The sequence below is a fragment of the Aedes albopictus genome, chromosome 2 (genome assembly GCF_035046485.1).
Source record: "Aedes albopictus strain Foshan chromosome 2, AalbF5, whole genome shotgun sequence".
NCBI classification, from domain to species: Eukaryota; Metazoa; Arthropoda; class Insecta; order Diptera; family Culicidae; genus Aedes; species Aedes albopictus.
Genome location: NC_085137.1, coordinates 193,892,097 through 193,919,575, shown reverse-complemented (window position 1 = coordinate 193,919,575; position 27,479 = coordinate 193,892,097). Strand labels below are relative to the sequence as shown.

The window sequence follows — 27,479 nt, the reverse complement described above, 5'->3', positions numbered from 1 at the left end:
AAAAGTGCACCGCGAGCCGAAATGTCTGAAAACCCCTGCGAATGGAGTAACGAAATAATAAAAATAAGACACATACTCTGCTGTTTTCAGTCAGCGGCTTAGTGCAAAATGAACGAAGCAAGGATTTCGGATACCTTCAACCTAAATTTCACTCGCCATTTTTTTTTATCAAGAAACATCACTTCTTGGATTTGTATTTCTTTCCATTTCTTCACTATACTAAATATACTTGTTTACTTTCTCTTTTCTCGTAAAAAAGATATTCTAATAAATTCTGAACCATCATACTACTACACTATTACGTTAGCTTTTTTAGATTTGTTACCTTTATACAGTTTCGCGTGTATACTTTCTATGCAGATTTTTGTTTGTGTATTCTGTTATTATTTATATGCAATTCGAGCAAGAATTCGCCTCCCACCATGTTTCTGATCCGACCACCTCCCAAACTTCCACACAAAACGTGAACCGGTGTCATTCATGTGTTTGATCTCGAGTTCTGTCCATTTTTTTCTTGATTTTTTTGGTACATTGCTTTCACTGTTTCCCTCCCGCGTCCCGCTGCGTGCTCACTGGAAATGGCGGTTCTATTGTTTCGCGCGCACGACACAAAAGCTTTGGAATCCTCATGGACACTATTTTGTTTAAAATTGATTGATTGATTCGTTTCATCACAACAGAAAGAGTACTTTGAAAATTGTAAAAATAAGAAAGCCTATAAACTTTGCTACACGAAAAAAAAACACTAGGTAAAAACGATAGAGTCCTAATTAAACTCAGCAGGCGGCGCAAATGAAGAACAGGAAATAAAAGCACCATCACACATTCGACAAAAAGTTGTCGGCCTACTAGGACCGTGTATGATGGTAGTTTATAAGTTAATACTCTTGGGTATTTTGTTCCCTTCCCTCGCGACATCCCGGTGAACCCATCCTGGTGTTCCACACACACCGCCCTTATTATTGCTACTACCTACAGATACTTCTTCCCCAAGCTGGACTTGAGTAGCCGCGATTTGCTGGGATCGATTTTGCATTTCAACTGCTGGATGAGATCATAGATTTTCAACGATGGGCCTACCTTCATGTTCAGCAGGGTGATGATGTCGTCTTTGCTGAGCTGCAGAAGCCGTTTGCCATCGACACCGTTGGTCACGAACGGTTCCCGGTGCATTGCACAGTCGTTGGCCGTCAGGAACATGGCCACGTCCTTGACGTCCCAACTGTCCGGCGCAATTTGGCCACCGGCCACCGGTTCGGGTGATGCACTTCCGTTATCGTTGTTGATCAGCCTTGGAATGATTTTCTCCATCTCGATGTCGGTGATTTCCGACGGGGCGGACGAGGGATTCCCGGTGGCACTGTTTGACTCGCCGTCCTCGTCTTCGGTTTTGAGCCCACCCATGTCGTCGTCTCCGACGCCAATGCTCTCGGAGGAATGGTCAAAAATGGGCCCCAGCAAGGGCTCGTGTGGGGGTTCGTGCTTGATGGAGAGGAGGGATGAAGAACTTCCGCCGGTCGCTGTACTGACGCCACTGTGGGACGACTCCATCGAGACGGCTGTCGTGTTGGTGTACTGAATTTGGTCCAGGTTACTCTGCAGCTGCGCTATCGAATAGGGGATGGTCGTCGAGGAAGTGTTCAGAAGCTTTTGCTGTTCGAATTGCTCTTGCTCTTTTTTGACCGAGGCGGTTCGTGTCGTGGGAATCGGATGCACTGAAAAACGGAAATGAACTTGGTTTACAATAGCTCTAATGTGTCTGATAAATTGCCACTGTCTACAGTGATTTTCAAAAGAAAATAATAAGCTTAAAAATCATTGCAGTTAGGTGTATCACTTACTGTCTCCGGTGGGGGCCAGCTCGAACTTCATCACTTTTTTCTTCCGTTTGCCTTTTTTGGCCGTTTTGGGGGAGATTTTCTGCACCGGTGGAATCTTCGGCAGTATGCGGGGTCCTTCCAGTTTGTGACCCACCAAGACGCACCACCCGATCGGGTAGATGTCCGGGCTTTCGCTGTCCAGCCACTGGTCGTATTCGTCGTCCCAGCCGTCGAAGTGTACCTTCAGCAGGCGACCGACGACACGGGAAATGGTCGCCACACAGATCAGTCTTGGGTCCATCAGATCGGCCGATTCGAGCTTCATTCCGACCTAGAAGGGGATGGATAGATTGAGCACATGAGCACGACTTCCACTGTTTACAGCCCCGCTGCTTACCTTAAATTTCTGGCTAATCAGATTCCGGTGAAACAGATCCTCCGTTGCCGGTTTACTGTTGGTATCCACCAGGTACTGCTCCCAGGTAAACGTCGTCAGGTCGTATCCCTTCGGTGGCGTAAGCGTGATCTGATTGGACAAGCAGAATCCCACGGGGAAGATGCACGGCGAGTTCTCGTGATAGCAAAACCAATCCGCTCCGCTGGCATCCGGATCGTACGAATCGATACGGATCATAATGTAGCCGAACTTGAGCACCGACATGACGGTGGCCACGCAGATCGAGGACAAGTTGAGCGGATCGATGGCTTCCAGTTTCATACCCTCCTCGAAGCCGGTCTGCTTGCCCTCCAAGTAGTACTCCTCAAAGTGGAAATTGGTCTTGAACAGGTCCATGGTGGCATCGTCCTCGTTCGGTTCCAGAATTTGATCACGGGCAGCTGTAATTTTGAAAGAAAATTTTATTATAGGTAGGTAGGTATAGGTATTATTATGGGGTAGACCCCAATCAACCAACTCACCATTCATCCGGTCCATGTATTCCTCGGGAGCGGCCAGATTGTGCCCCACGGTTGTGGCCCATCCCACCGGATGGATCAGCGGAGAATCCTCGTGACACCAGAATCCGTTGTCGTCCGGAGGACTATCGTAATACCGCACGTACAATCGCTTCCCCACAATCTTGTTGATGGAAGCGACCTTGACCTGACTGATGCGATTCTTGTCCACCACTTCCAGATTCAAACCCACCCGAAAGCGGGACTTGAAACTGTCGCTTATCTTGTTGTAGAACGTCGATGGAAGTGTCCGCGCGTTGGACAGACGCTTCACCAGAAACTCCTTCCAGTCTTTGTATGGTTTGGCTATACTTTTCGGCGGAATCAGAGGCTTACCGCGCGTTGCACACCACCCGACCGGATGGACTTCCGACGAGCACAGATTCACCCAGAAGTCCTTCGTGGAGTCCGTGTCGAATCCCTCGTAGCGCAGGAGCGCCTTGTAGCCGCAGATCCGCAGCACGGTGGCCACCCAAAACGAGTGCGGCGTTCCGCTGATGAGCGAATGCTGCACGTCAATGTCCGTGTTTTCCACCTCGACCTTCATGCCGATGACCACGTTGGGCCACATCTCGTAGCCGGGCGCGTGCCGGAAGCACGTCACCGGAGCGGCGAAAAAGTTCGGATCTGCGAGCGATGCCGTCCAGTCGAAGGAGTTGATGAATTCGTTCGGTTTCCGCCGGATGCTGATGATTCGTTCATCCTGCGGACAGGGCGAAGGCAATCTAGTTCCCCGCGGCAGCTGAGGGATCTCGTCCTGGGGAACTATTTCGTGGCTGATTGATTTGTCGCTATGTACACCGTGGTTGCTATTGTCGCTTCTGCATGGATTGGGGATGAAAAGAGGGCGTCAAAAGCATGTTAGTCAATGGGTCGAATGAATAAAAGCTAATGAACTTCACCACTTGTAGGATCTACTCAGAAGTAAAGTCCGCAGAGTTCACTGCATAGTTGGTATTTTACATTTTTTGAACATGAGCATTAACTGCATGCGTATAGTGCAAAACTGTCGAAACAAACATTTTCCTGTAATGCTGAAGATTATTACTTGAAGCATGTGATCCGTGAAAAGTTGAAGATTCCTCCAGATGATCATTCGGAAAACAACTTAAATGCCTCGAAGCAATCTGGATAACTGTGCTAAAAGAACATGAAAATAGCTCCTAGAACCTAAATAATGTAGATATTGCCGGCAAGCAATGAATCTGAGAGCGGCAATATTCACATGAATTGCTTCACAAGGTTCCGGGTCATTTGGCCGAACGCCATTTGGCCGAATGCCGTTTGGCCGAACGCCATTTGGCCGAATGCCGTTTGGCCGAAAATAAATAATGAACCTAAACGACCATGTCACTATTCCTCGCATCAGTATAACTCGAAAGAACATCGTTTTTGTTCGAGTTTGACGTTTGATCACTACCGCCACCTAGTTGGTGGTCGGCCAAACATAGTCCTTTTAGCATTGGGCGAATATGTTTGCGTGACTGTGATTTAAATCGAAAAAAGTTCGAAGTGTTACGTCTGTTTGTCTGTGATTCGTCCTTAAATTCCTTACGGAATTTACGGAACGCCATTTTTCCAATATCCAAGTAATTCTTTCCGAGATTACTTCCAAGATTCCTTAATTCTGGAGTTTTTCACAGTGTTTCTTCCAGAGGTCCAGTCTTTCGCAGGATTTCTCTTGAAGATTCTATAGGCGTTACTCCTGGGATTTGTACTACAGATCCTGCCGCCGGGCTTTTTTCCATAGGTTATCCTTGCTTTCACAATCTCTCACAGGATTTCTCCCGGTATTACTCCTGTAATTTCTCCAAGAAATTTCCGTGAGCTTTCTTCTAGAATTTCTCTCAGATTTTCTACAGGAATTTCTCCTGGAATATTTCACGAAGGTTATCGCAGATTTTCTCTTGAAGTTTCACCTGAGATTTCTCTCGGAGTTTCACCGGAAGATTCACTGCGATGTTGCTCCAGGGATATTTGTAAGAGTTTTTTTTAAAGATTTATCCTGGACTTTTTCTCGAGGTTATTTCCAGGGTTTCTTCAAAAGTTCCATTTGAGATTTCTGCAGGATTCAATGCTGATATGTATTTCTCATGGAATTCTTCCAGAGTTTTTTTAGGCAAATCCTGAGATTTCTGTAAGAAATTTTCCCGCGATTATACCCAAAGTTCTTTCCGGATTTTCCTTTTGTGGGAAGGTATTTCTTTCAGGGTGTCTACTCATAACTCAAAATAAAATTCCCTGAGTTTTCCAGGTTTTTCCAGATGAAATTTTAAAGGTTAATTCAAAAAAATAACCCAAATTTTCTAAAAATTATAAAGGGTGACTTAGGGTATCATCAGCAGGTTTGTTCTCTTCGTCATGAGGGATTTATGCCGGCCAAATGCCTGAAACTTGAACATATTCAGCTTGGTTGGGAAGGATTTGATGCCAACTCTGAGTTCAACAGGTTTCAAAAAAAAAACCATGACGAAGAGAACAAAACTGCCGAAAATACGTAAGTTCCCGTACTCTTCAAAAATTCTTTCAAGATTTCTGAGCATAATTCCTGGAGTTTCTTCCAAAGTTTCTTCCTGGCTTTCCGCAGGATTCTTTCACACGAGATATCTGTTTGAGTACGTCCCGATATTTCTTGCAAAGGTTTTCCAATATACTTCTAGAGATTCTCGCTGGATTCCTCCTGAAGATCCATCCAAAACTGTTCAAAGTATCTTCAAGAATGTCATTGGTTGAACCTCGTAGCCATGCGGTTAGAGTACGGGTGGATGACGGTTCGATTTCCGCTCCGAGCAATGAAATTTTTCACGAGAATAGCTTCTTATCCGTAGCCACTCCGTGTTAAGTTTCGTTCGATCGGTACAGCCGCCGGCTGAAGCCAGTGTCCATTAGCGTGGTTCAAAAAATCGTTTTTGCTCCACACCGCTTATTCGATTCGTAACCAGATTGTATGCTTTCCCACAAAATTTGAGCTTATTTGGTTGAAAATTGAGACTGCACAAGCCCTTCAAAGTTTGTATGGGAATTACTATGGGAAAACGATGTTTTTCATTCAATTGACCATAGCATTTCCCCAAGTGCCCTAGAGGATTAGTTGACCCTTGGTACTCCTAAATTACTCTATCAGCTACAACTTTGCCGAAGACCGCATTCAAATCGGACGCTTCATTAATTAGTTATCGATTTGTATCCAACTGGACAAACTTTAGCAATTATCCTCCAGCTTCCCAGCAGGCAACATTGCTGCACATGGCGCCAAAGATAGCACACTGAAATCATGGCTACTATGTTTCGCTGCAAAATGCAGTGATGCCCACCGATTAGTTAATCCATCATGAGTAAAGATTTCGATTCTGGATAAAAATCTGTAACTTATAAATGAGGCATGCAATTAGTATGCGGTCTTCGGCAAAGTTGTAGCTGATAGAGTAACCTAGAAATGCCAAGGATCAACTAACGCTCTAGGGCATTTGGGGAAATACTACGGTCGATTGAATGAAAAACATCGTTTTTCCATAGTAATTCCCATACAAACTTTGAAGGGCTTGTGCTGTCTCAATTTCCAACCAAATAAGCTCAAATTTTGTGAGAAGGCATAGAATCTGGTTACGAATCGAATAAGCGGTGTGGAGTAAAAACGATTTTTTGAACCACGCTAGTGTCCATGTCTTTTTAGTGGTTTTCCGGGACAGCTATCCATAAACTATTGGATTTTTACCGATAGTTTTCCGATATTCCTCTTGTTTTCCTCGCGGAACTTCGTCCACAGCTGCTTTCAGGATTCCATGAGGTTTTCAGAATTCTTCCTTGGATGTCCTTAATATTTCTTCTCGGGATTACTATTACCTTGAACTTTTTTCGAGATGTCTCATTTTTTTCTCAGGTTTTTCCAGAAGTTCCTGTCAAGATTTCTTCAATAACACTTTGCGGAGTTGATGATTAACCTGGGCTTGTTAGGGGAATATCTGTAAATAAAAGAAAATCGGGTTAAATACGGTTCCTTTGAATTCCACTAAGAATTTGCATCCTTTGACAGATACGTATTTCGACCTCAACTGTAAGGTCGTCTTCGAGTCAAGTACAAGACACTGAAGACGACCTTACAGTTGAGGTCGAAATACGTATCTGTCAAAGGATGCAAATTCTTAGTGGAATTCAAAGGAACCGTACTTAACCCGATTTTCTTTTATTTACTTTGCGGAGTTTCTCGCAAGATTTTATTTCAATTCCCTCGAATATTTCTCCATGAATTTCCTATAAGGTATTTCGTCAGTTATCTCAGGAGACATTCTGAGGAAACCCCGTAGAAGAATGCCTGCAATTACTTTGGGAGAATTCCCTAAAGGAGTATCCAGAATCTCGGGACAATTTCTGGTAAAGATTCCGATAAGAATTTTGGGAATAATGCAATAATCTGTAAAATCTCTCAGGTGGATCACTGCAAGAAATCCGATACAACTACAAGAAACAGCCTGGCTATGAAAGAATGCAAGAGAAGAATTCAACGAGAATTATCAACAATAACTCCTAAGTTGGAGCGGACCTGGTGTGATGGTTAGTACACTTGACTATCACACCGAGGACCTGGGATCTAATCCCACTCCCGACAAACTCGCAAAATGTGAGATCTACCTTCGGAAGGGAAGTAAAGCGTGGGTTCCGAGATGAACAAGCCCAGGGCTAAAAATCTCGTTAATACAGAAAAAAAAAACCATGAATCCTGTAGAAATCCCGGAAGGCACCCTGGAAAAAAAAATCTTAGGAGAAAATCCAGGGTAAATTTAGAAAAACTCTGAGAGGCATCTCATGACCAACATCGGAAGAAATCTTCTGAGAGAAGTTCCAGGAGATACTCCGAAAAAAATCTCAGGTAAAACTTCAAAATAAACCTCGCGAAAACTTTTGATAAATTTCTGTAGGGGACCAGGAAGAACATCTCGAAGAAAGCCCAAAGCAATGGTTTGAAGATCACAGGAAAAAAAATGAAAGAAATCTCTTGAGAAACTCTTGCAGTAACTTCGTGAAAACTCCTTCAGAAACCCTTGGAGGAATTTTAGTAGAAACTCCAGGAAACCCCCTTTAGCAACTCTGAAAGACATTTTGTTAAGATCTTCTGGGGAAGTCCCAAGAGGAACACCGGAAGGAATCGGGTGAAATGTCCGTGAGGAGTGCCGAAAGAAATTCCACGATTTATCCCGACAGATATTCTTATAGAGTATTCGGGATAAATTCTGGTAGAAATCCTACGAAGATTTCTTTGAGCAAAACACTGGAGGAACTCTGGGAAGAAATAGCATCCCCGTAAAAAACTCCAGGAGAAATCGGTTGGAGTTCAGGAATCCTGGAAGGAATCTGGAAGTATACCTTTCCGGAAAAAAAATCAAAAAGGAATACCAAGAAAAATAGCTTCAAAAATGCGGAAGGAATTTTATAAGAAATCCTGGTAGACATTCCAGGAGGTATTTTGAAATAAGTTCCAGAAAGAAATTCTAACGGAATTTCTGGAAAAAATCCTTGTAATGAAATTTCTATATGGATTTTTACTACCATGTTCATACGACCCAATGTTTTTTTTTTATCGGAGTAAAATTTCCCTGAGTACTCAAAAAATTCCCTGAGTATTCCAGGTTTTTCCCTGTTAAATAAAATTCCCTGAGGATTCCCGGTTTTCCAGGTTTTTCCAGGTAGTAGACACCCTGTTCTTTGGAATACATGCTGGAATAACATACGAAATTCCTTGTAAAACATTCCCGGAGATTCATCGGATGAAATCCTGGTGAAATCTCGCGAGAAACTGCGGGAAGAATTATTGAAGAAATCTCGAGAGAAACTTCGAGAAAAATCGTGAGAAAAACTGGTACATACCGGAAGATACTCTTAAAAACCTCCAATAGAAATCCAGGGAGCACAGAGCTATGGAAAATCATGTACGAGAACAGCTTTCCCGGGAAGCTTACCAGACTGATAAGAGCAACGATGGACGGTGTGCAGAACAGCGTCAGGATTTCGGGTGAACTATCCAGTTCATTCGAATCTCGACGGGGACTACGACAAGGTGATGGACTTTCCTGCCTACTATTCAACATCGCCCTGGAAGGTGTTATGCGACGAGCCGGCTCAACAGCCGGGGTACGATCTTCACGAAATCCGGCCAATTTGTCTGTTTTGCGGATGACATGGATATTATTGCTAGAATATTTGCAACGGTGGCAGAACTGTACACCCGCCTAAAACGCAAAGCAGCAAAGGTCGGACTGGTGATGAATGCTGCTAAGACAAAGTACATGCTGGTAGGTGGGACTGAGCGAGCCAGGACAAGCCTTGGCAGCAATGTTATGATAGACGGGGATACTTTCGAGGTGGTAGAAGAATTCGTCTACCTCGGTTCCTTGCTAACGGCTGACAATAACGTGAGCCGTGAAATACGAAGGCGCATCATCAGTGGAAGTCGTGCCTATTATGGGCTCCAGAAGAAGCTGCGATCTAAAAAGATTCACCTACGCACCAAATGCACCATGTACAAAACGCTAATAAGACCGGTGGTCCTCTACGGACACGAGACATGGACCATGTTCGAGGAGGACCTGCAAGTACTCGGAGTTTTCGAGCGACGCGTGCTAAGGACGATCTTCGGCGGTGTGCAGGAGAACGGTGTGTGGCGGAGAAGGATGAACCACGAGCTCGCTGCACTTTACGGCGAACCCAGCATCCAGAAGGTGGCCAAAGCCGGAAGGATACGATGGACAGGGTATGTTGCAAGAATTCCGGGCAACAACCCTGCAAAGTTGGTGTTCGGTGGCACAAGAAGATGTGGAGCGCAGAGAGCACGATGGGCGGATCAGGTGTCGCGTGACTTGGCGAGCATCGGGTGTAACCGAGCACACTAAACGCTTTCAGCAATATTTTGCTGAATTTTGCCGAGCTGAAGGGTCCTGCAAAATTTTGTGCTGAACTTTCAGCAAAGTTTGCTGATTTTCAGCAAAACGTTGCTGGTGATCAGCAGAGTTTACTGAACAAATCAGCAAATTTGGCTGAATTTCAGTAAAATTTTTGCTGAAACCTTCAGCTCGGCAAAATTCAGCAAAATTTTTCTGAAACCTCAAATCGATTTTTTGGTGTGAGGGTGGTGAGCGGCAGTCACAAATCATGTATTAGGTATGGAGAAATATTGTTGATTCAGTTTTATCTTGAATTCGATGTAATACTAAATAAATGAAATGAACGATAAGTTGACTCGAAGAACTCTCAGCATTCCTCCAGAAAGATTATTTTGACAGTTCTTTATGCACATTATGCACTTTGCAATCACAGTTACTATAAATAATAAATACACTAGTTTTCATTTATACGATCTAATGCAACCATATTAGTCCTCAATAATACCATCAATAGTTAATAGACCAGATATTCGGACGATGAATTCCACAGCACTTACCCAGCTTGAGACATCTTGAATCTGTAGCTGATGTTTTGTACTTGTAGTTGTTGCTGTTGTTGTAACTGTTGTTGATGTTGCTGTTGTTTAACTTGTTGTTGCTGTTGCTGCTGCTGTTGTTGTTGCTGTTGTTGGAGTTGCAAGGCGAGTTGTTGCTGTAGGAGATGTTTGCTGTCGATGATGTCAACGTCGTTGCCGCTTCCGGAAGCGATCGGCGTCGTTGCCGTGTTGGAAGATTCTTCGTCCGCCGAGTCGTCTATCAGTTGATCGGGCGGCAGGGCCGACGGAGTTGCGAGAGAGGGAATGCTATCTTCCAGACTAGCTGCTATTGTCGTCGTCGTCGTCGTTTTACTGCTCGACAGCGTTGCTGCCGATGAAGAGCTATTGTTGGTACTGCTGTACAAACGTAACGCGTCGAAGGAACGGGCGCAGGTCATGCTACAGAACCGGCGCTGCTTGGTATAGAACGAGTGTTTCACGCCTATTGCACCACACTTTTCACAAATTGCTGTGCGGATGAAAAGAAAAAGAAACAAAGGAAGAAACGGTATAAACGGAATCATTCATACCAGGAAGAAAACTAGTTTGATCCACTGGGCTTGGAAATTTAATGCGACACAAGCCTCCCTCTAGCAAAAATTCCATAAACGGAAACTGGGAAGGAACCCCTAAATCACATAACAACTAAAACCTACCCATTCCGTCGCGTTGAATCGGTATCACCGAAGGATCGATATCACCCTTGTAGGCAATGGGTGTCTTCAGTACCAGCCCTGGTCGTTTCACGGGTTTGATTTTCTTGTTCGTAAAGCGGACCGATGCCCCACCACTGGATTCGCCGGCCCCGTGACCCCTGCTAGACGCACCAGGCGCCATCGCGTTGGCAACTGCGGCCATCTGTTCCGCCATTCCGGCCATTTTCATTCCCTCGTGGATCGGGCTAGAGGAACCGTCCCCATTGGCACCCCCATCGTAATCCAGAAAACTTCCCTGGGGCTGCAGCAGTTGAGCTTCGTTCATTAGCTTATATCCGAGTAGGTTTTCCTGGCCGGTCACGGAGAGAAACTCGCTTCCGGCTTCGACCATCCGTTGGTACTGTTCGTAGGTTTGCATCGCATGCTCTTCATCGTTTAGGTGGTCGTCGTCGTCATCGTCATCGATCATTCTGGTAGCCCCGGTGGAATCATCGCCATCGGCACTAACCACGCCCCCAGAACCGACTCCTGCTCCGGCCAACTGTCCCGCTAGACCACTCTGCTCCAGGAAACTGTAATTACCCAGGCTAAGTTGTTGCTGCAGTTGAAGCTGTTGCTGCTGGAGGTTGAACAGTTCCGGATTGGTGATGGCCAGATCCGGGTTCGGGATCGTCGCGAGTCCACCCGTGGGCGTCGGAATCGCCGTTACGTGGCCACTGTAGTCCCCGATCAACGATCCAATTGCTGGATTCATGTCCTATACCAGACGCCGATTCACAAAACGGTATCGTGTGTGTAATTCATTTTTGTTCGGGTTTCATTCAAATTGAGGAGATGTGTGTAATTGTGTAGTGAAATGTCGATAATTCCGGGCGAAAATTGGCGAACAACGAAAAAGAAAAGAGAAAAAACACAAAAACCAAATTAGACAAAAAACAAACAAAAATATAACCGAACCCAAAAGTTTTAGGGAAAAGCGAATGAAAGTGTATGATGCCAAAAATGCGCAATTATAGAAACACAATCATCATTAGCGCGGTATCCCCCCCCCCCCAAAACATGACAAGAATGAATGAAAGATCTACACCCAATTAAACAAGGAAAGGATAAATTTACGTACCAGGGAGGGCGACGGCTGCGAGATGTCGTCCATAACCGCGGGCACCGGCTGTCCATAGATGTTGGCTAGGTTTTCATCCAGCGGCGATGCGAACTGTCCCATCCAAACCATAGTACTAAGTTCTTGCGGATTCATACTAGGTATCACTTGATTGAAAACTGCGGAAGAAACAGAACAATATACAAAAACGATATTAGTAAACTATAGTTAGAATACCACAGTACAGCTCACTGAGCAATCTTTTTTGAACGTATCCAGTTTAGCCTAATGGATAATGACGGGCTTGGTGGTCTAGTGGCTACCGCTTCTGATTCGTATGCAAAAGGTGCTGGGTTAAATCCCCTTTTCTCTTTCTCTCTCTCTCTTCTCTACATATGCAACTCATGTATGTATACTCATATGTACAGGGGATGGTCAAAATGTTTGGGATAGGCAACTTTTTTTCTCTCACAAAAAAGTTCAACAAGCTGTAACTTTTCATAGATAACATCAAATATTCTCAAATATTACATGTACCTATCATTGGTACACATTTAAGCTCGATTGGTTAACCTTTCGCGAGGTTATAGCCGTTCTGGTAAAACACTATTTTTTTAGACTACTAATTTTTGAGCTGTCATATCTCGGAGACCAGTGAACCGAATTGAATAAAATTTTAAACTTTTACCCACAATATATTGATGCTTGAAAATCGTTTAAAACATGAGTATTTTCTTCACATGTCTACACTGTTTGACGAAATAAATAAATAAATTTTAAACGTTGAAAAAAGTTATGATGGATTGACACTTTTTGGATCTTTTTCGAAAAAATGTAGTTTTTTTACATCAATGTCATTAAATTTTACTGAAGGTCTGTGTCAATTGGCGAATTAAAATTAATTTTCACTTAAACTTGACAGTTCGATAATTATTTCCTTAGGAAAACTGTCAAGTTTAAGTGTTGAACTGTCAAATTTAAGTAAAAATTAATTTTAATTCGCCAATTGACACAGACCCTGAGTCTGTCTTGGTTCGTCGTTGCATCGCGTTGTCGTTCTGTGTGTGTGCTTTTAGAGGAAAAAAAACTAGTTTTCGTGCGAGTCGGTCGTGTGATGCCAGCAGCGGATGACATTTCAGTCTGTCTTGGATCGTCGTTGCATCGCGTCGTCGTCCTGCATGCGTGCTCGTCTTCGTACGGGGAGGCAAAGTAGAAGTGCCGCTTTTTTCATTCGGATCGGCCGCGTCGTCGTCGACAATTTGAATGTGCACATCGTCGTACCCGTGTGTTGTTGTAGCGGTTCAGTGTGATTTCGAGGCCAATTTGTGGAAGATGCTGCAGCACATACGCACTGGATACTTCGAAGCCGAAGGATGTTTATTGGTGAGCTCGTTCCATTTTATCACAATAATTAATGCTATAGGATGTATAAAATTCTGCACTGGGTTTTGTGTATTTATCTAACAAATATTGAAAAGTTCGTCACGTCATGTGTCGGCGCTAGTTCCAAATGCACATTTAGTTGGTAATAAATATTTTTCTTTCATTTTTTGCATGTACACAAAATTTTGAATGGTTCGTAATCTTCGGTGTCGACATTTGTAATATTTTAGCCCAAATGAATAGATGTTTTGACTCAAATAAACATTGCATGAATTTCTGGAAAAAAGAGAGGGTCGGTAAAAGATAGACGGCGAACCATGCGGTAAGATCTTTCTGATTTATTTATCCCGTGTTATTTTGTTAATACTTGTGAATCGATCGCGTTCAGCATTGTCTCGCGCGGAAACGCAAACTACAGATGCGTCGGTGTTTAGCATTGTGTTCTGCTAGTTGCGAATGAATAACTTATGTAGGGTGAGTTTTGAGGCACAATAGATCGCGTTCGTCGTCCAAGGTTTAGAAGGGTATTTCTTCGCGAGCGCATTATTAATCGCGAATCAAAACATTACATTCGTTTACTGCCGTGAATCGCAAGTCAGTCCCATATGTAAAAAGTAGGCATTGAGAAAATGGACTCTGAAATTTTCAAATCCGATTTCTATGCGGAAATTCAAAAAATCGCCGTGAGTTGAAAACTTCTGCGATCATCGTGAAACTTTCACACATTGATTCAAACATGAAAACGAAACAGTGAAAAATATAAAACTGGATAAAACCATGTTGGGTTTTGTACTGGAGGGTACACTAGTTCGTAATGGGACTGACTTGCGATTACATTTCATTATGGGACTGTAGTGTCTACCTAATGATTGTGTGCATAGGATATCTACCTACATAAAATACTATTCATTATAGTACCTAAATGTCTAGGTATGTTTCATTAAGGTAGTATAAATACGGGTGGTCATTGGACCACAGAGGAGGGACTGCACAAGCCTTGGACTTGTCAACATCTTTAATGTTCTTCTTTTGAAGGATATAAAAGTGGCGACGAGGATCAAGGAACGTGTAATTTCTTTTGAGTTATTCCGAAATTATTTCCTTTTGGTTTTCAGGATGTTGTAATAACAAATTGTTATTTTTGTGGAGAACGGAATTGTTCTGGTAGAATTGCCATTATGTTGTGAACAGAATGTTCTTTTTGGCCGATGGTGCATTGACAAAATTGTATTTTTGTTTTGGTAATAACGAAATGTTATTTTTTGTGGTGAACGAAATTGTTCTTTTGTGGCGGAATTGTCATATGTTATGTTTTGGTGAATGGATTTGTGTTATTTGTACTTTTTGGTAAAGTTGCTGATATTGGGATAACAAAATCGTTTTTTTTGTTTTGTTAGCGAACAGATATGGTCTTTGAAAGTCAGTTTATTTGTGCTATCATTATTTTGGTGATGAATGTTATTTTTTGAAGTTTTCTAAAGGGGAAAGGACTGTAGTGTCTACCTAATGATTGTGTGCATAGGATATCTACCTACATAAAATACTATTCATTATAGTACCTAAATGTCTAGGTATGTTTCGTTAAGGTAATATGTTTCATTAAGGTAGTATAAATACGGGTGGTCATTGGACCACAGAGGAGGGACTGCACAAGCCTTGGACTTGTCAACATCTTTAATGTTCTTCTTTTGAAGGATATAAAAGGGACAATTTGACTTGGTGTTGTTTTTCAATTTTACTGAACAAACTATACATTTTTATTCACGCAGCTGAAAGATCATCCGAAGAAAGATCGAAAACGGCCATTAACTCATTTTTGCCCAAAATGCAGATGGGACTGACTTGCGATTCACGGCAGTTTACCACGTCGAAATCCTCAACACATCTCAATTTCCCCTGTCCAAACTCCTAGTGATTTCTCGTAGTAACGCAGAGAATTCCTCGGTTATTGGCCTAAGCGAGAATCACGTCATCATTTCCTTCCCTATCCTCAATTGACCTGCATTCGGACGCGGCCGGCGCTGGTATTGCTTATTGAAAAGTATTGGGATTGCAGCATTTACACAATGAAGAGAAAGCTAATCCCAAGTATCATCTGTTGGTTCTTTGTGTAAATGCAGTTGTCCTTGCAATAACAGAGGAGCAACCGCGGGCGGTCAATCATGCTCATGCTCATGCTCATCAATGTCATTAAATTTTACTTTTGAAATCCAAAGATTTTCTACTTCTGTTCATAAGATATCCATAAAAAGATATAATAGAGCCTATTTGGATTAAAGGAAAAACACATTTAGTAATTTTTGTGCAATATTGTAAATTTGACTCATTTTCCTCTAAATGGGTGAAAATTTCAAACCATCATAACTTTTTTCAACGTTCAAAAAGTATCTATGTTCTGATGAATTTTTAAGCATTATTATATTGTTGATAATCGCTAAAAATTTCATTCAATTCAGTTCACTGGTCTCCGAGATATGAGAGTTCAAAAATTGATAGTCTTGAAAATAGTGTTTTACCTGATCGGTTATAACTTCGCGAAAGATTAACCAATCGAGCTCAAATTTGTACCACTGATGCACATATAATAGGTAAACAAACAGTCAAAATTTGAGAATATTCGATGCACTCTATGAAAAATTACACCATGTTGAAATTTTTTGCGAGAGAAAAATAGTTGCCTATCCCAAGCATTTTGGTGTATATAGAACCTTTGCTAGAACCAAAAACGCACAACGCAAGGATGTGCATGTTAAGAGTTAAGGGCCGTTTCTTCAAATACAGCATCATAAACGTCCACTGCCCACACGAAGGGAGACCTGATGACGAGAAAGAAGCGTTCTACGCGCAGTTAGAGCAAACATACGATGGTTGCTCGCCGCGTGACGTGAAAATCGTTGTCGGCGACATGAACGCGCAGGTAGGAAGGGAGGAAATGTACAGACCGGTCATCGGGCGAAACAGCCTGCACGCCGTATCGAATGATAACGGCCAGCGATGTGTAAACTTTGCAGCCTCCCGTGGTGTGGTAGTCCGAAGCACCTTCTTCCCCCGCAAAGATATCCACAAAGCCACCTGGAGATCATCCGATCATCAAACAGAAAACCAAATCGACCACGTTCTAATCGACGGTAAAAAATTTCTCGGATATAACCAATGTCCGCACATACCGCAGTGCGAATATAGATTCGGATCACTACTTAGTAGCTGTATGCATGCGCTCAAAACTTTCGACAGTTATCACCGGCTCAACATCGAGCAACTTTGTAACGTAGAGGTGGCTCAAGACTACGCGCAGCAGTTAGCAGTGGCCCTACCAACGAACGGAAGAGCAGCTTGGCGCAGCTAAACTTGAAGATGGCTGGAGGGATATCCGATCCGCCATAAGAGAAACTTCGATGACAACGCTTTGGAGAGTGGGCCGCAACATGCGCAACCGCTCACCCTCTAATGAGAGTGACGAATACTCCAATCGTTGGATATTCAACTTCGCAAAAAACATCTGCCCAGACTCCATCAAAGCTCTCTTGGGAAACTTCCACATGATATGGCTCGCTGGACAGATCATTCTCCATGCTGGAGTTCTCTATGACTCTTCTTTCATCAAACATTTCAGCTCCGGGACGCGATATGATAAAGAGTTCAATCTTCTGAAGAATCTCCCAGATATCGCAAAAAGACGATTACTGGACCTATTCAACTCATTAATGCCGAACAACTTCGTTCCGCATGAATGGAGACAGGTCAAAGTAATAGCTATTCAAAAGCCTGGTAAACCAGCGTCATACCGCCCAATTGCTATGTTATCGTTTTTAAGGAAATTGTTAGAAAAAATGATCCTATCGCGACTCGACCATTGGGTCGAATCGATTAACTTGCTTTCAAATACACAATTCGGGTTTCGGAAGGGCAAAGAACAAACAATTGTCTAGCATTGCTTTCATCGGATATTCAACTGGCCTTTGCGGAAAAGGAGCAATTGGCTTCAGTTTTCTTGGATATTAAGGGCGCTTTCTATGTATAACTTTTTTCATTGTCGTAATATCACTTCGCGGTCTTCGACAAAGTTCTTTGGCATATAGTCACCTACAATAATATCAAAGGGCTTGATTATTGAACGCTTACAGCGCCACCTAGCGGCAAAATTCGAAAACTTAAAATTTCTGCATACATTTGGCCAAGTTTTCCCATACAAACTTCAAACGTTTTGAGCGCCCCCTTAGGCTCAACCGATTTTGCTCAAATTTTGAACGTAGTTTGTGGGAGTCCAAAACAACTGATTTAGGGGGTAAGACTTCGCATTTTTCGAAATTTTTGTTTTTCATATAAGTGTGGGCCACCCTAATGAGAATCTATCTGTTCTACATGGCGTCTGACATAAGCCTACTAAGATACAACCCTCCTCGTGTACACTGCAAAATATTGTTGCTGGTAATCAGCAAACTTTGCTGATTTTTGGCGTGCTGATTGCATTCAGCAATACAAATTACTGAGTATCAGCAATTATTTTTCAACTTGCTGAACCATCCAGCAATGTTGACAGTTGATCAGCAAAGTTGTGCTGAAATTCAGCAAAAATGTTGCTGAAATTCAGCAATTTCTTTTGCTGATTTTTGGCGTGCTGGAAGCATTTCAAAAATTTTGGTGTGTACACTCCACTAATGACAGTTCCTCTGTTAAATACGATCTGACCATGAAACAAGCTATTCAGGGAATACCATATCACAGGGGTTCTCAAACTTTTTCAACTCGCGACCCACTTTAGATTGTATTTCTTTTAGTTAATATAAACTCTTTGGAGACATTGTGGCAATTTCCCGCTTTTTGAAGGCATGTATGTTGCTTGGTTTATCTCTTTATCTAACTGTAAATAAAAATTGCAAGCAACATCTAGTACTCAACTGTCAAACTCATAAATCTGCCATGAAAGCAAATTTTCAGAACAATAACATAAAATATAAAATTTTCCCAGCATCTCAGACCTTCCGATTACCAGATTCGATGTCAGAATGCAGACTGTAGCTTCAATCATAGAGAAACAGACACTTAGAAAAAAAAATCATTAAAAAACATCGTCACGAAAATGCAATCGCCCAATGCTAAATGTATTGTGTTTGGCCGGGCCATCACTAGGTGGCGGTAGTGAGTGAACGTCAAACAGGAGTAAAAACGATGCCAGCGGTGCGAGTGGCCAATCGACCTACTACAGAATATTTGAATCAACCGTTAAAAAGGTGAGCGATGTGAAGTGAGCAGAATGTGACGACTGTTTTTCAGTGTTTCAATGTTCTATATTCTCCGGACGAAGACTCATAATAGAAAAATTAAACTGAATTTAGAGAGTTTTTCCGGCCGGAAAAACTCTCTAAATTAACCCTACAGTCGTTCAATTACCAGTTCTATTAAACTGAATTTAGGAGAAATCTAGTTTCTCTTAATCTATGATCTCTTAGATTTCGGTTTTTACAGTAAGACATAAGTTAAGTAAGACATTTATTACAATATCGCTCAAGCTTTCGCGACCCACCAAAGTTCAGCCCGCGACCCACCAGTGGGTCGCGACCCATAGTTTGAGAAACGCTGCCATATCAACTTCGGTGTATATCTATTCCTCGTATTTTTAACGAAAACTACCAGAATGTCAATTCTTGTAAGAGATTCTTCACCGATTCACTAGTTTCGGTGTTTTCAATGCTAAGCTTATAGCAATCAACTTCGCTTTGGGGATGATTTCCAACATGCCCGTAGATCATTTCTTCATATTCTCGGATAGCCTTAGGGCCGATTTCTTCACCTCGGCTTAACCAGTAAGCCAGGCTTACCCATACAGTTAAACCTGGCTTAACGCTTAAGCCAGGGTGAAGAAATTGCCCCTTAGTTCGATTGAGGCACTCCGGTTGATGAAACCTGTAAAACATCCATCTTACTTTCTTACAAAAATAAGGGAGCAGATGGGTGCACTGGTCGAAAAATCATACAAGATTACCTTTGTATGGGTCCCCTCACATTGCTTAATTTATGACAATCAGAAAGCGGACTCTCTCGCAAAGGTGGGCGCACAGGAAGGTGAGATCTATGATAGAAGAATTTCACATGATGAATTTTTCCATTTTGTTCGCCAGAGCTCTCTTCAAAGTTGGCAAAATGATTGGCGAAATGGCCAGCTGGGACGGTGGTTACATTCCATTATTCCTAATGTTTCTTTGCGGGTGTGGTGGTATGTTTTGGATGTAAGTCGAAATATCATTCGCGTGATGTTAAGACTTATGTCCAACCATTACTCGCTGGATGCGCATTTACACAGGATTAACCTCGCGTTGAGCAATGTTTGTACTAAGTGCGGTTTCGGTTATGATGACATCGGCCACGTAGTTTGGCAATGCCCGGATAATAACGCCTCCAGAGCACTACTTTTGGATACCCTTGAGGCGCGAGGTAGACAACCCTTTGTTCTTGTGAGAGATGTGTTGGGGACCCGCGATGTCACATAGGTACATGGGATGTATTTTCGACTTTCTTCGCTCTTGGTATAAAAGATTAATTCGCTTGTGTTTTCTTCTCCAGTTTTTTTTTTCTCTCTATTTTGTTCTCTTTGTGTTACCAAGCTGCTCCTGGCCATCCGGAAGACCAAGCCCCACAACATTTTGGTATCAACACTACAAGGCACCGAATACGCTAGCAAGATGCGATGAGTAAGGATGAGCTGCAGTAAAACCCTTTGTCCAATCCTTACCCTGTCCAACCCTCAAAATGTAACCTGCTAACCTCGAGCTGCCATGAGTACCCTGGCTTCCACCCATTACCAACAGATATTATTAAAAAGTTATTACTCTGTATATTGTACACTATTAAATACAAAAACAGATCTTCGGCTCCGTAAAGCATTATACGCGATTGAGCCCCAAATAAATGAACTAGATAAAAAAAGAAACACAGTACAGGGCATTTTCGCGCAGATTACTGCACAACGGTGTCTTGTCCGATCCCATACGGGTCGTTGCTGAAGTGAGCCAAGTATGTATTGTCTATCCGGTTGGAATCAGTGTCATTGTGACAATTTTATAATATTTTAGAGACGTTAACTTCAAAATAAATTTACATGTAACATATGCTTGAAATTTGCTTCTTATTCCGGATGCCTTGTAAAGTAAACCTAAGCTTGAAAGTATGTGTTTCGAAATTCCCAAAAGATTTTTGTGAACTCCTCAAGAAACGCTTGATAAAGTTCCAATAAAAAAATCTAGTCGGCAAACTGAAATACTCTTTGCGAGACTCTTTGGTGAATTCTTTATAGGAGTTTTTTACGCTATCCCAGGCATTCTTGTCATAATTATGTTATAATTCCTATAAGCCGAATTATGGGAGTGTATCCTGGTGAAATTCTTCGAGGAATTTCCTAGCAAATTTTCTTGGAAGGAATTTATTGCAAAAATACTGAATAAATGTCTGTGGTATTTTCTCACATACTCTGCTGGTAACAAATCAGGAAATCTATTCAATAATTAATAACTAATAAATATTAAAAAAAAAATAAGTTTCGTTATATTAACAGGTTTATATTCAAATCACCAGATTCAAAATTGTCCGAAATTCATTGGATTATACATAGTTTGATATTTCGTATATATGAAGGATTTTCACAAGGACTCGGTGGCGATTTATGTCAAAACTCTTTGAATTTTCTAAAGAATCTGGCTTCTGAAGATACATTTGAATAAAAGAATACAGAACTCAGATAAATCTCTGTTGGAGCTTCTCGAAAAACCTATGAACAATTCCTGTTTAGTTGTAATTGGTAAATTTCAAAAAAGAAAATATGAGTTTTGCTATGAGAGCACTAGCGATGGATTCCTTAGCTAAATTTTTCTCAAATTTTGAAAATATATGCGGATTTTTATGAAAAGTTTTCTATTCATTAAAAACTTCTAGCTGAAATTCTCAAACCCTGAAAAACAAAACTTTGACATTTCTGACGAAATTTGTAAGGCTCATTTTAGATATTTGAGGAAAACATCGATATTCTGGGATTAATTTCTAATCCCAACTTTCCAAGTAAGTTGAATATTGATTTTTCATTGTACACTTCCCTAGAGACACCATGTTTCCGGGATATCCGGAAAGGTTGCCATTGTACCCAAAATCCCTAGAACCATGTTTAAATAGTATTGTTCTGCAAAATCATGAAGTGCTATATGTCGCAAGCTAGGTGCCAAAAATGATCAAAAAGTGGTTTCTTTCCTGTGGGCACCAGGTTTCCGGAACATCCGCAGACGTGGCCAGTTTACTCGAAATCCATAGAAACAATTGAGGGGGTTAGAGGCAGAGGGGTGTAAGTGACCAAAAATTCAAAATTGAGATATATATACTACGTGACTCTACGAGATCAACTTTGTTTGTTGCCGAAGACCCGTAATTTTTAAAAATGTTTTAGCATGTTTTCACATTGAACGAAAAAATTACGCTTAACCATGGATGAGATTTGTTTGGAGGCAAAGGGGTGCACGTGCAATATTATATTAATATTATTTCTTTAGAATCAACATATTATACTTCATCAAGAGTCGATGTCCATATATGAACTCTTTGTATATGCTTTGAATCATGTCTTATGTTATGGGACCACGGCACGTGCCGAAGGTTCTCTGTGCCGAAGGTAGTTTGCAAAGTTGATTGATTGACTGATTTGTCTTTATTTAAGAGACTTTGAGCCCAGTTTGCAAAGTAATAACTTTACTTAGTTTCAATTAATTATTAATACTTCCAAGTACTTGTTGGCAGTGATGGTTTCAATATTTTGGCTTGTAGTTCAATTTTCAGCACACAAGTTCTTCGAAGTAATCAAGATTTCTTCACGGGGGAGTAATGGAAAATTACAATACTTCATAATTTTCGTAAGTATTTAGATTGATGTAATTTACACAAGTATTGTATTATTTAGTTTTTCTTCATATAAACGAATAAGTAAAAACAGTTTTAAAAATTGACACATTTCTTGGCTTTAGGTGAAGATCACCAGCTGTCACTTAAAAAAAAAGTATTTTCTCAAGCACAAGTTTATAGATACCAGTGTTAGCTTTAGTCTGAAAATGCTACTCAGTGTTCACTAAGTAATCAAGCAGCAAGAAACAATTTCTAATCAACTTGTTCGATAGATTCCCTGATTACTGCTCAAGAAAATCGAGAAGAATGAAAGACGACCATTGTGGCGGCCAGCTTGATACTCAGGCAGCCTTGTCCATAAAAAATAAAACATATGTTAGTAGTACACATTTTCCTTAGTTTTACATTTTTTTATCAATTCAGTTTGAAATATATTTTTAGTTTACATTACAAACAAACAAAAAATAAACTTGGTCGAACTAGGTGGCCTTTTTGTCATATCAGGGTTACATCGAGTTAGACCTTCAATATCAAAGTAGACTTCATAAGCTTTTTTGATTTAGCCATTTTTTTACCTGTATTTTCAGTAAGGAACAAATAATATTGCTTTGAAGTCATCTTGCTTGTTAGTATCGTTAACTTACAACAACATTGTTGTTGTTTGTTTATTACCAGGGATTTTAACCTTTTATGGGTCATTCATCCCGTTACAACAACATTATATTTTCAATTTTTGGACACTTTTTGCATAGTAATATTTGAGTCTCCATATAGAGGTGCAACCTTTTTGAGGATTTGTTTGGCGGCAAAGGGGTTTAAGTCAGTAGTTTAGTGGTAAAGGGGTGTAAGTGCCTTTAACCCTAAAAGGGAAACCTTCATGGCCTCAGTTTCGTCACCTCGCTGAGTGTGTTCCATTAAAAACGAGCTCTGAAAGGCGGCTGGGGTCCAAATGGACCCCAGGTATCTCTTTTAGGGTTAATAAAAAAAAAAACAATTTTCATATTCGAAGAAAAACAACGTATATAATGTTTTTGTTCATCTCCAATGGTGGAGTCACTTGATAGTAGCATATTCGAAGCGATTCCGAACTTTTTCGATTGTTGTTGATTTTTTTATAAGATGTCAAAGTTTACGTCCATTATCTCAAAATCAGGTTTTGGTCACTTACACCCCTCTGCTTCTGACCCCCTCAATTTCCAATACTCCTGTTTGGCAAAATCATGAAGTTTGATGTGTCGCAAGCTAGTTTTCGGAGGCGAATTAAAGGTTGCAACACTATCTGTTAAAGAGGTTATTCCAGTGCCCCCGGGCATAAATCCGGAACAACGGTAAAATCTATCCAATTCCATAAACTAGAAGGACTTTGTGATTAACGCTCAAAATTTCACGGATTTTCGTTACGAGACTGTTGAGCACCACAATTTTATAGTTTGGAAATTGGGTGCAAAATGAGGCTCAGGCACATAGGTAGCACAAAAAAAAAAACATCAGATAGGTATACCTATGTAGCTACAAAAAGGGCTTAACATTTTTTCAGTATAAGGCATATTTGACATTCAAGATTTCAGGATAATGTTTCGTCAGCAAACCCTGCAGAACCCCCAGAAGGGCATAAAGCAATACTTAAGATTTGCATTAAGAATTAAGGTTGAAAACTCTTCTACAATATTCACATGTCTGTCTTAAGGAAATAATGCAAGATGCTTTTCATTTTTTACATTGGTAACACCAAGAATTCCTTCAGTAGACATTGAGACATTTCTTAAAAATTTGCTTCCGTTGTAATATCAGTGATTGCAAGTATTCTAGGTATTCATTTATAAATAATCCAGTAATTCTACAAATCGTTACACAGAAAACACTTCAAGAGTTTCTTCGAGTATTTCGTCATCAATTCATAATTCCATAAGAAAAACCCTCAGAGAATCTTCAGGGACGTCTGAATTATTAACGCTTTTAGTAATAATTCAATTTTTTTTAAATGCCAAATTGTTAGTGTGATGGATTTTGTGATTGCAGGGAGCTTTTCTATGAAATGAAATTTCTAGAAATACCAACACTCCAACAAAGCTATAATTTCAGGAAGTCCTCCACTAGCGAATTAAGGAATTATTATAAAAAGTTCCAATGAAAACATTAATTAAAACTTGTCCTAAAGCTCAGCCAGATATTTCGACAAAAAATCATAACTACTACAAGGAACTACAACAGAAAAAAAAATCTGGATAGAATCTCTAAAACTATGTCACTAATTTCTCCATTTTGATACAAATGCAACAAGCTAGAAATTTTCAAAGAAAAGGTTGGAGAAGTATTTTAAGGCATTTCTGATAAAACCATTCAAAATTTGGCTACCAAAACTATTTTGTGCGATACTTTTTTCACGTTTTTTTAGATTTCAAAACTTCATTTTTTAAAGTTGTGATTCAAAATATGTTTGTGCCCAAATTGAACTCGAGCATCCGGACATTAAGAACCTGTCACCCGGATAGTCTCTATCAAACAAGAAATCACTCGTTATTCAGAAACCAACGCTCATCAGGATTTGGAAATGCCTGCGTGAGCCTTCCGAAACTGTGTAAGAATCTGGATTTGAAGTTAGTCAAGGTTCAAGTGAATCTAGATTTGAGTTTACATGCTGGAGGCATTACACATAATTTTGAAAATTCCCGATTATAAACAAAATTTCCGACTTATTCCCGCATATTTCCCGATGAATTTCAATTCCCGACTTTTTCCCGCATTTCCCGAATTTCCCGAGTCTGTGGCCACCCTGTAATATCTTCCAATATCTTGGTAGCCAAATGGCGGCCGAAGGCGACACCAAGATCAAAATAGGTGCACGGATCAAAAAGGCAAGGGCTGCTTTTGCGAGTGGAAATGTATGAAAAAATATCAGATTAGTTGACGCACCAAAATCCGAATTTTAAACACAAACGTGAAATCTGTGCTGCTGTACGCCAGTGAAACTTGGAGTGTATCAGCGGAGAACACGCAACGGCTGCAGGTCTTCATCAATAGATGCCTGCGGTATATAATTCGTGGATAGTGGACACACAATTGCATCTCCAACTTGGCGCTCCATCGTCGATGTCATCAAAAGCCGATAGCGACAGAAATTCTGAAGTGGAACTTGAGTAGAATCGGCCACACTCTACGCAGGGGCGAAAACGAAATCTGCAAGCAAGCGTTATATTGGAACCCGACAAGACATCGCTGCAGAGGCAGACCTAGATGATCATGGCAGCGCAGCCTGAACAGCGAAATAAACGAAGTCGACAGAAATTTGACCTGGCCGCAGGTCAAGGCGATGATGGAGGACAATCGCCCAGATTGGGAATCTTTCAATTGAATCCTCTGCACCACCATGGGTGCTCGAGACAAAAAGTATGACTATGTATTTAGTAGTGTGAAAGCAGACCAACTAATTTTCAAGTTTGAGATAAACCAAAAACAGTGCATTAGGCACTAGCTACAATATCAGAGGTCTCTCTCTCTCTTCTTGGCGTAACGTCCTCATTGGGACAAAGCCTGCTTCTCAGCTTAGTGTTCTATGAGCACTTCCACAGTTATTAACTGAGAGCTTCCTCTGCCAATGACCATTTTGCATGTGTATATCGTGTGGCAGGCACGAAGATACTCTATGCCCAAGGAAGTCAAGGAAATTTCCTTTACGAAAAGATCCTGGACCGACCGGGAATCGAACCCGCCACCCTCAGCATGGTCATGCTGAATACTCGTGCGTTTACCGCCTCGGCTACATGGGCCCTTAATATCAGAGGTAAAGATCCTATCAAGTTTAGACGAGCCTATTCCGAAGAAAACCAAGTACCTAATCATTGTAAACGGCTAGATACTGTGACGAAATATCAAGTCTAACAGCAAATTATAAGCGGAATCTACTCAAAAGGGTTTACACAATACACCAGGCAGCACAAGATAGCACCAGGCATCGGTGGTTTAAGCTTTTCCTAACCTATTACGACGCTAGACACACTCTCTGTAAACAATTTTTAGGCATGCAAAAGCTCAAAACAACATTGTTTTGCCAACAATTTACCAAGATTGCGTTATCACTTTCCAATACCAATCCACACCTCCCGTGCCCTTCGTCTCCACAAACCATATCAATCTCTTTAATTTCCAGCTGGATCCCGCGTTCCAAACCCAAACAACACAGCACAGCAATCCAGAAGATCCGTCCGAAAAACCTGTCGCATCACAGAACTTCGTCGTCGTCGTCCCTTCGAAACGAAAAACACCACTCAAACACACATAAAGAACAACAAAGTGGGAAGGGAAGAACGCTGCAGGCGCAGAGGACGAACGGAACGACGACGACGGCAGAAGCGTGATGATGCTTTCCCCTTTCCTTAATAAATTAGCAGCAGCGCATCGATCCTCCGGAAGGGAAAAAAACCTTGGTCTGCCTTGTAAAATTAAAAACCACCACCGGTAAAACACTCCTCAGACTTTGTTACTTCAGTTTCATGCTAATTTGTTATCCCAAAAAGTCCACAACTCACATTATCCGGAAACCCAAAGCGACAAGCCTCCTCATCCGGAGGAACCCCACCGAAAAAAAATCACGAAATTCCGGACTTGCACTCACCATTCATAGTAGGTACTCGGTTAACAGCTAACTACACATAGCTGGCGCACGGGAAACGGCCTCACGCTTCCCGACAAACGGATTGCACCGGGAAATCTCCCCCAAATTCAGTCTCCAGGAAAATCACAATAATTAGCTTTCAAACCAAACTTCTTCTGCTGTCGACACACAACCCAAGACGGGATCTTTTTGTTTCTTCCTGCGCGACTCGCGTTCCGCACCGCAAGCAACCAACCAATCGAGAGTTCTTCTTCTTCTTTCTGCTGCTGCTGCTGTCGCTCTCCGTGCTGCGATCCGTCCGTGCAGACTTCCCCGGAGATCCACACACCGTGTCACTACTTTTTCACCACTTTCCCGCGGAATCAAGGGCAAACTCCAGCGCACCACTGTTTTCCGACGGTTCCGTAACCGATTTCCGCGATAATTTTGACCGACGGTTCCGCGAAAAAACGCAACTTCTCGTGAAACTTTTTTGAAAGCAGTGTTCTGTTCAGTTTGATAGTTCGAAAAATGAAACAAAATTTCGGTGCGGTGGTGTGCGTGTGTTTTGCTTTGCGAGAAACGCGCCAGGGTTACCCGATCGGAGCCGGCGACAGCAGGGCGGTTG

At 41.6% G+C, this 27,479-nt stretch overlaps 2 protein-coding genes across 2 annotated transcripts in view; one reads left to right on the top strand and one right to left on the bottom strand.

Annotated features, from left to right (window-relative positions):
• The window catches only part of LOC109622675 (uncharacterized), a 517,321-nt gene that overhangs the window by 30,775 nt on the left and 459,067 nt on the right, over nt 1-27,479 (top strand). The window lies entirely within an intron of this gene.
• On the bottom strand, nt 165-27,479 carry LOC109429367 (polycomb protein Sfmbt). Its single transcript, XM_029873628.2, has 8 exons — nt 26,873-27,479; nt 12,022-12,179; nt 10,902-11,658; nt 10,207-10,714; nt 2,739-3,595; nt 2,218-2,657; nt 1,842-2,151; nt 165-1,715 (listed from the first exon to the last, which is right to left on the bottom strand). Exons 1-8 carry the CDS (start codon nt 26,877-26,879, stop codon nt 973-975), a joined length of 3,780 nt encoding a protein of 1,259 aa, XP_029729488.2. The 5' UTR covers nt 26,880-27,479; the 3' UTR covers nt 165-972.

Bases quoted from the DNA above. Each gene is read 5' to 3' on its own strand.
- LOC109429367 (XM_029873628.2), bottom strand. The intron at 11,659-12,021 runs GTACGTAAATTT...CGTCTGGTATAG, and splicing joins CGCAGCCGTCGCCCTCCCTG to GACATGAATCCAGCAATTGG. The intron at 10,715-10,901 runs GTAGGTTTTAGT...TCATCCGCACAG, and splicing joins GATTCAACGCGACGGAATGG to CAATTTGTGAAAAGTGTGGT.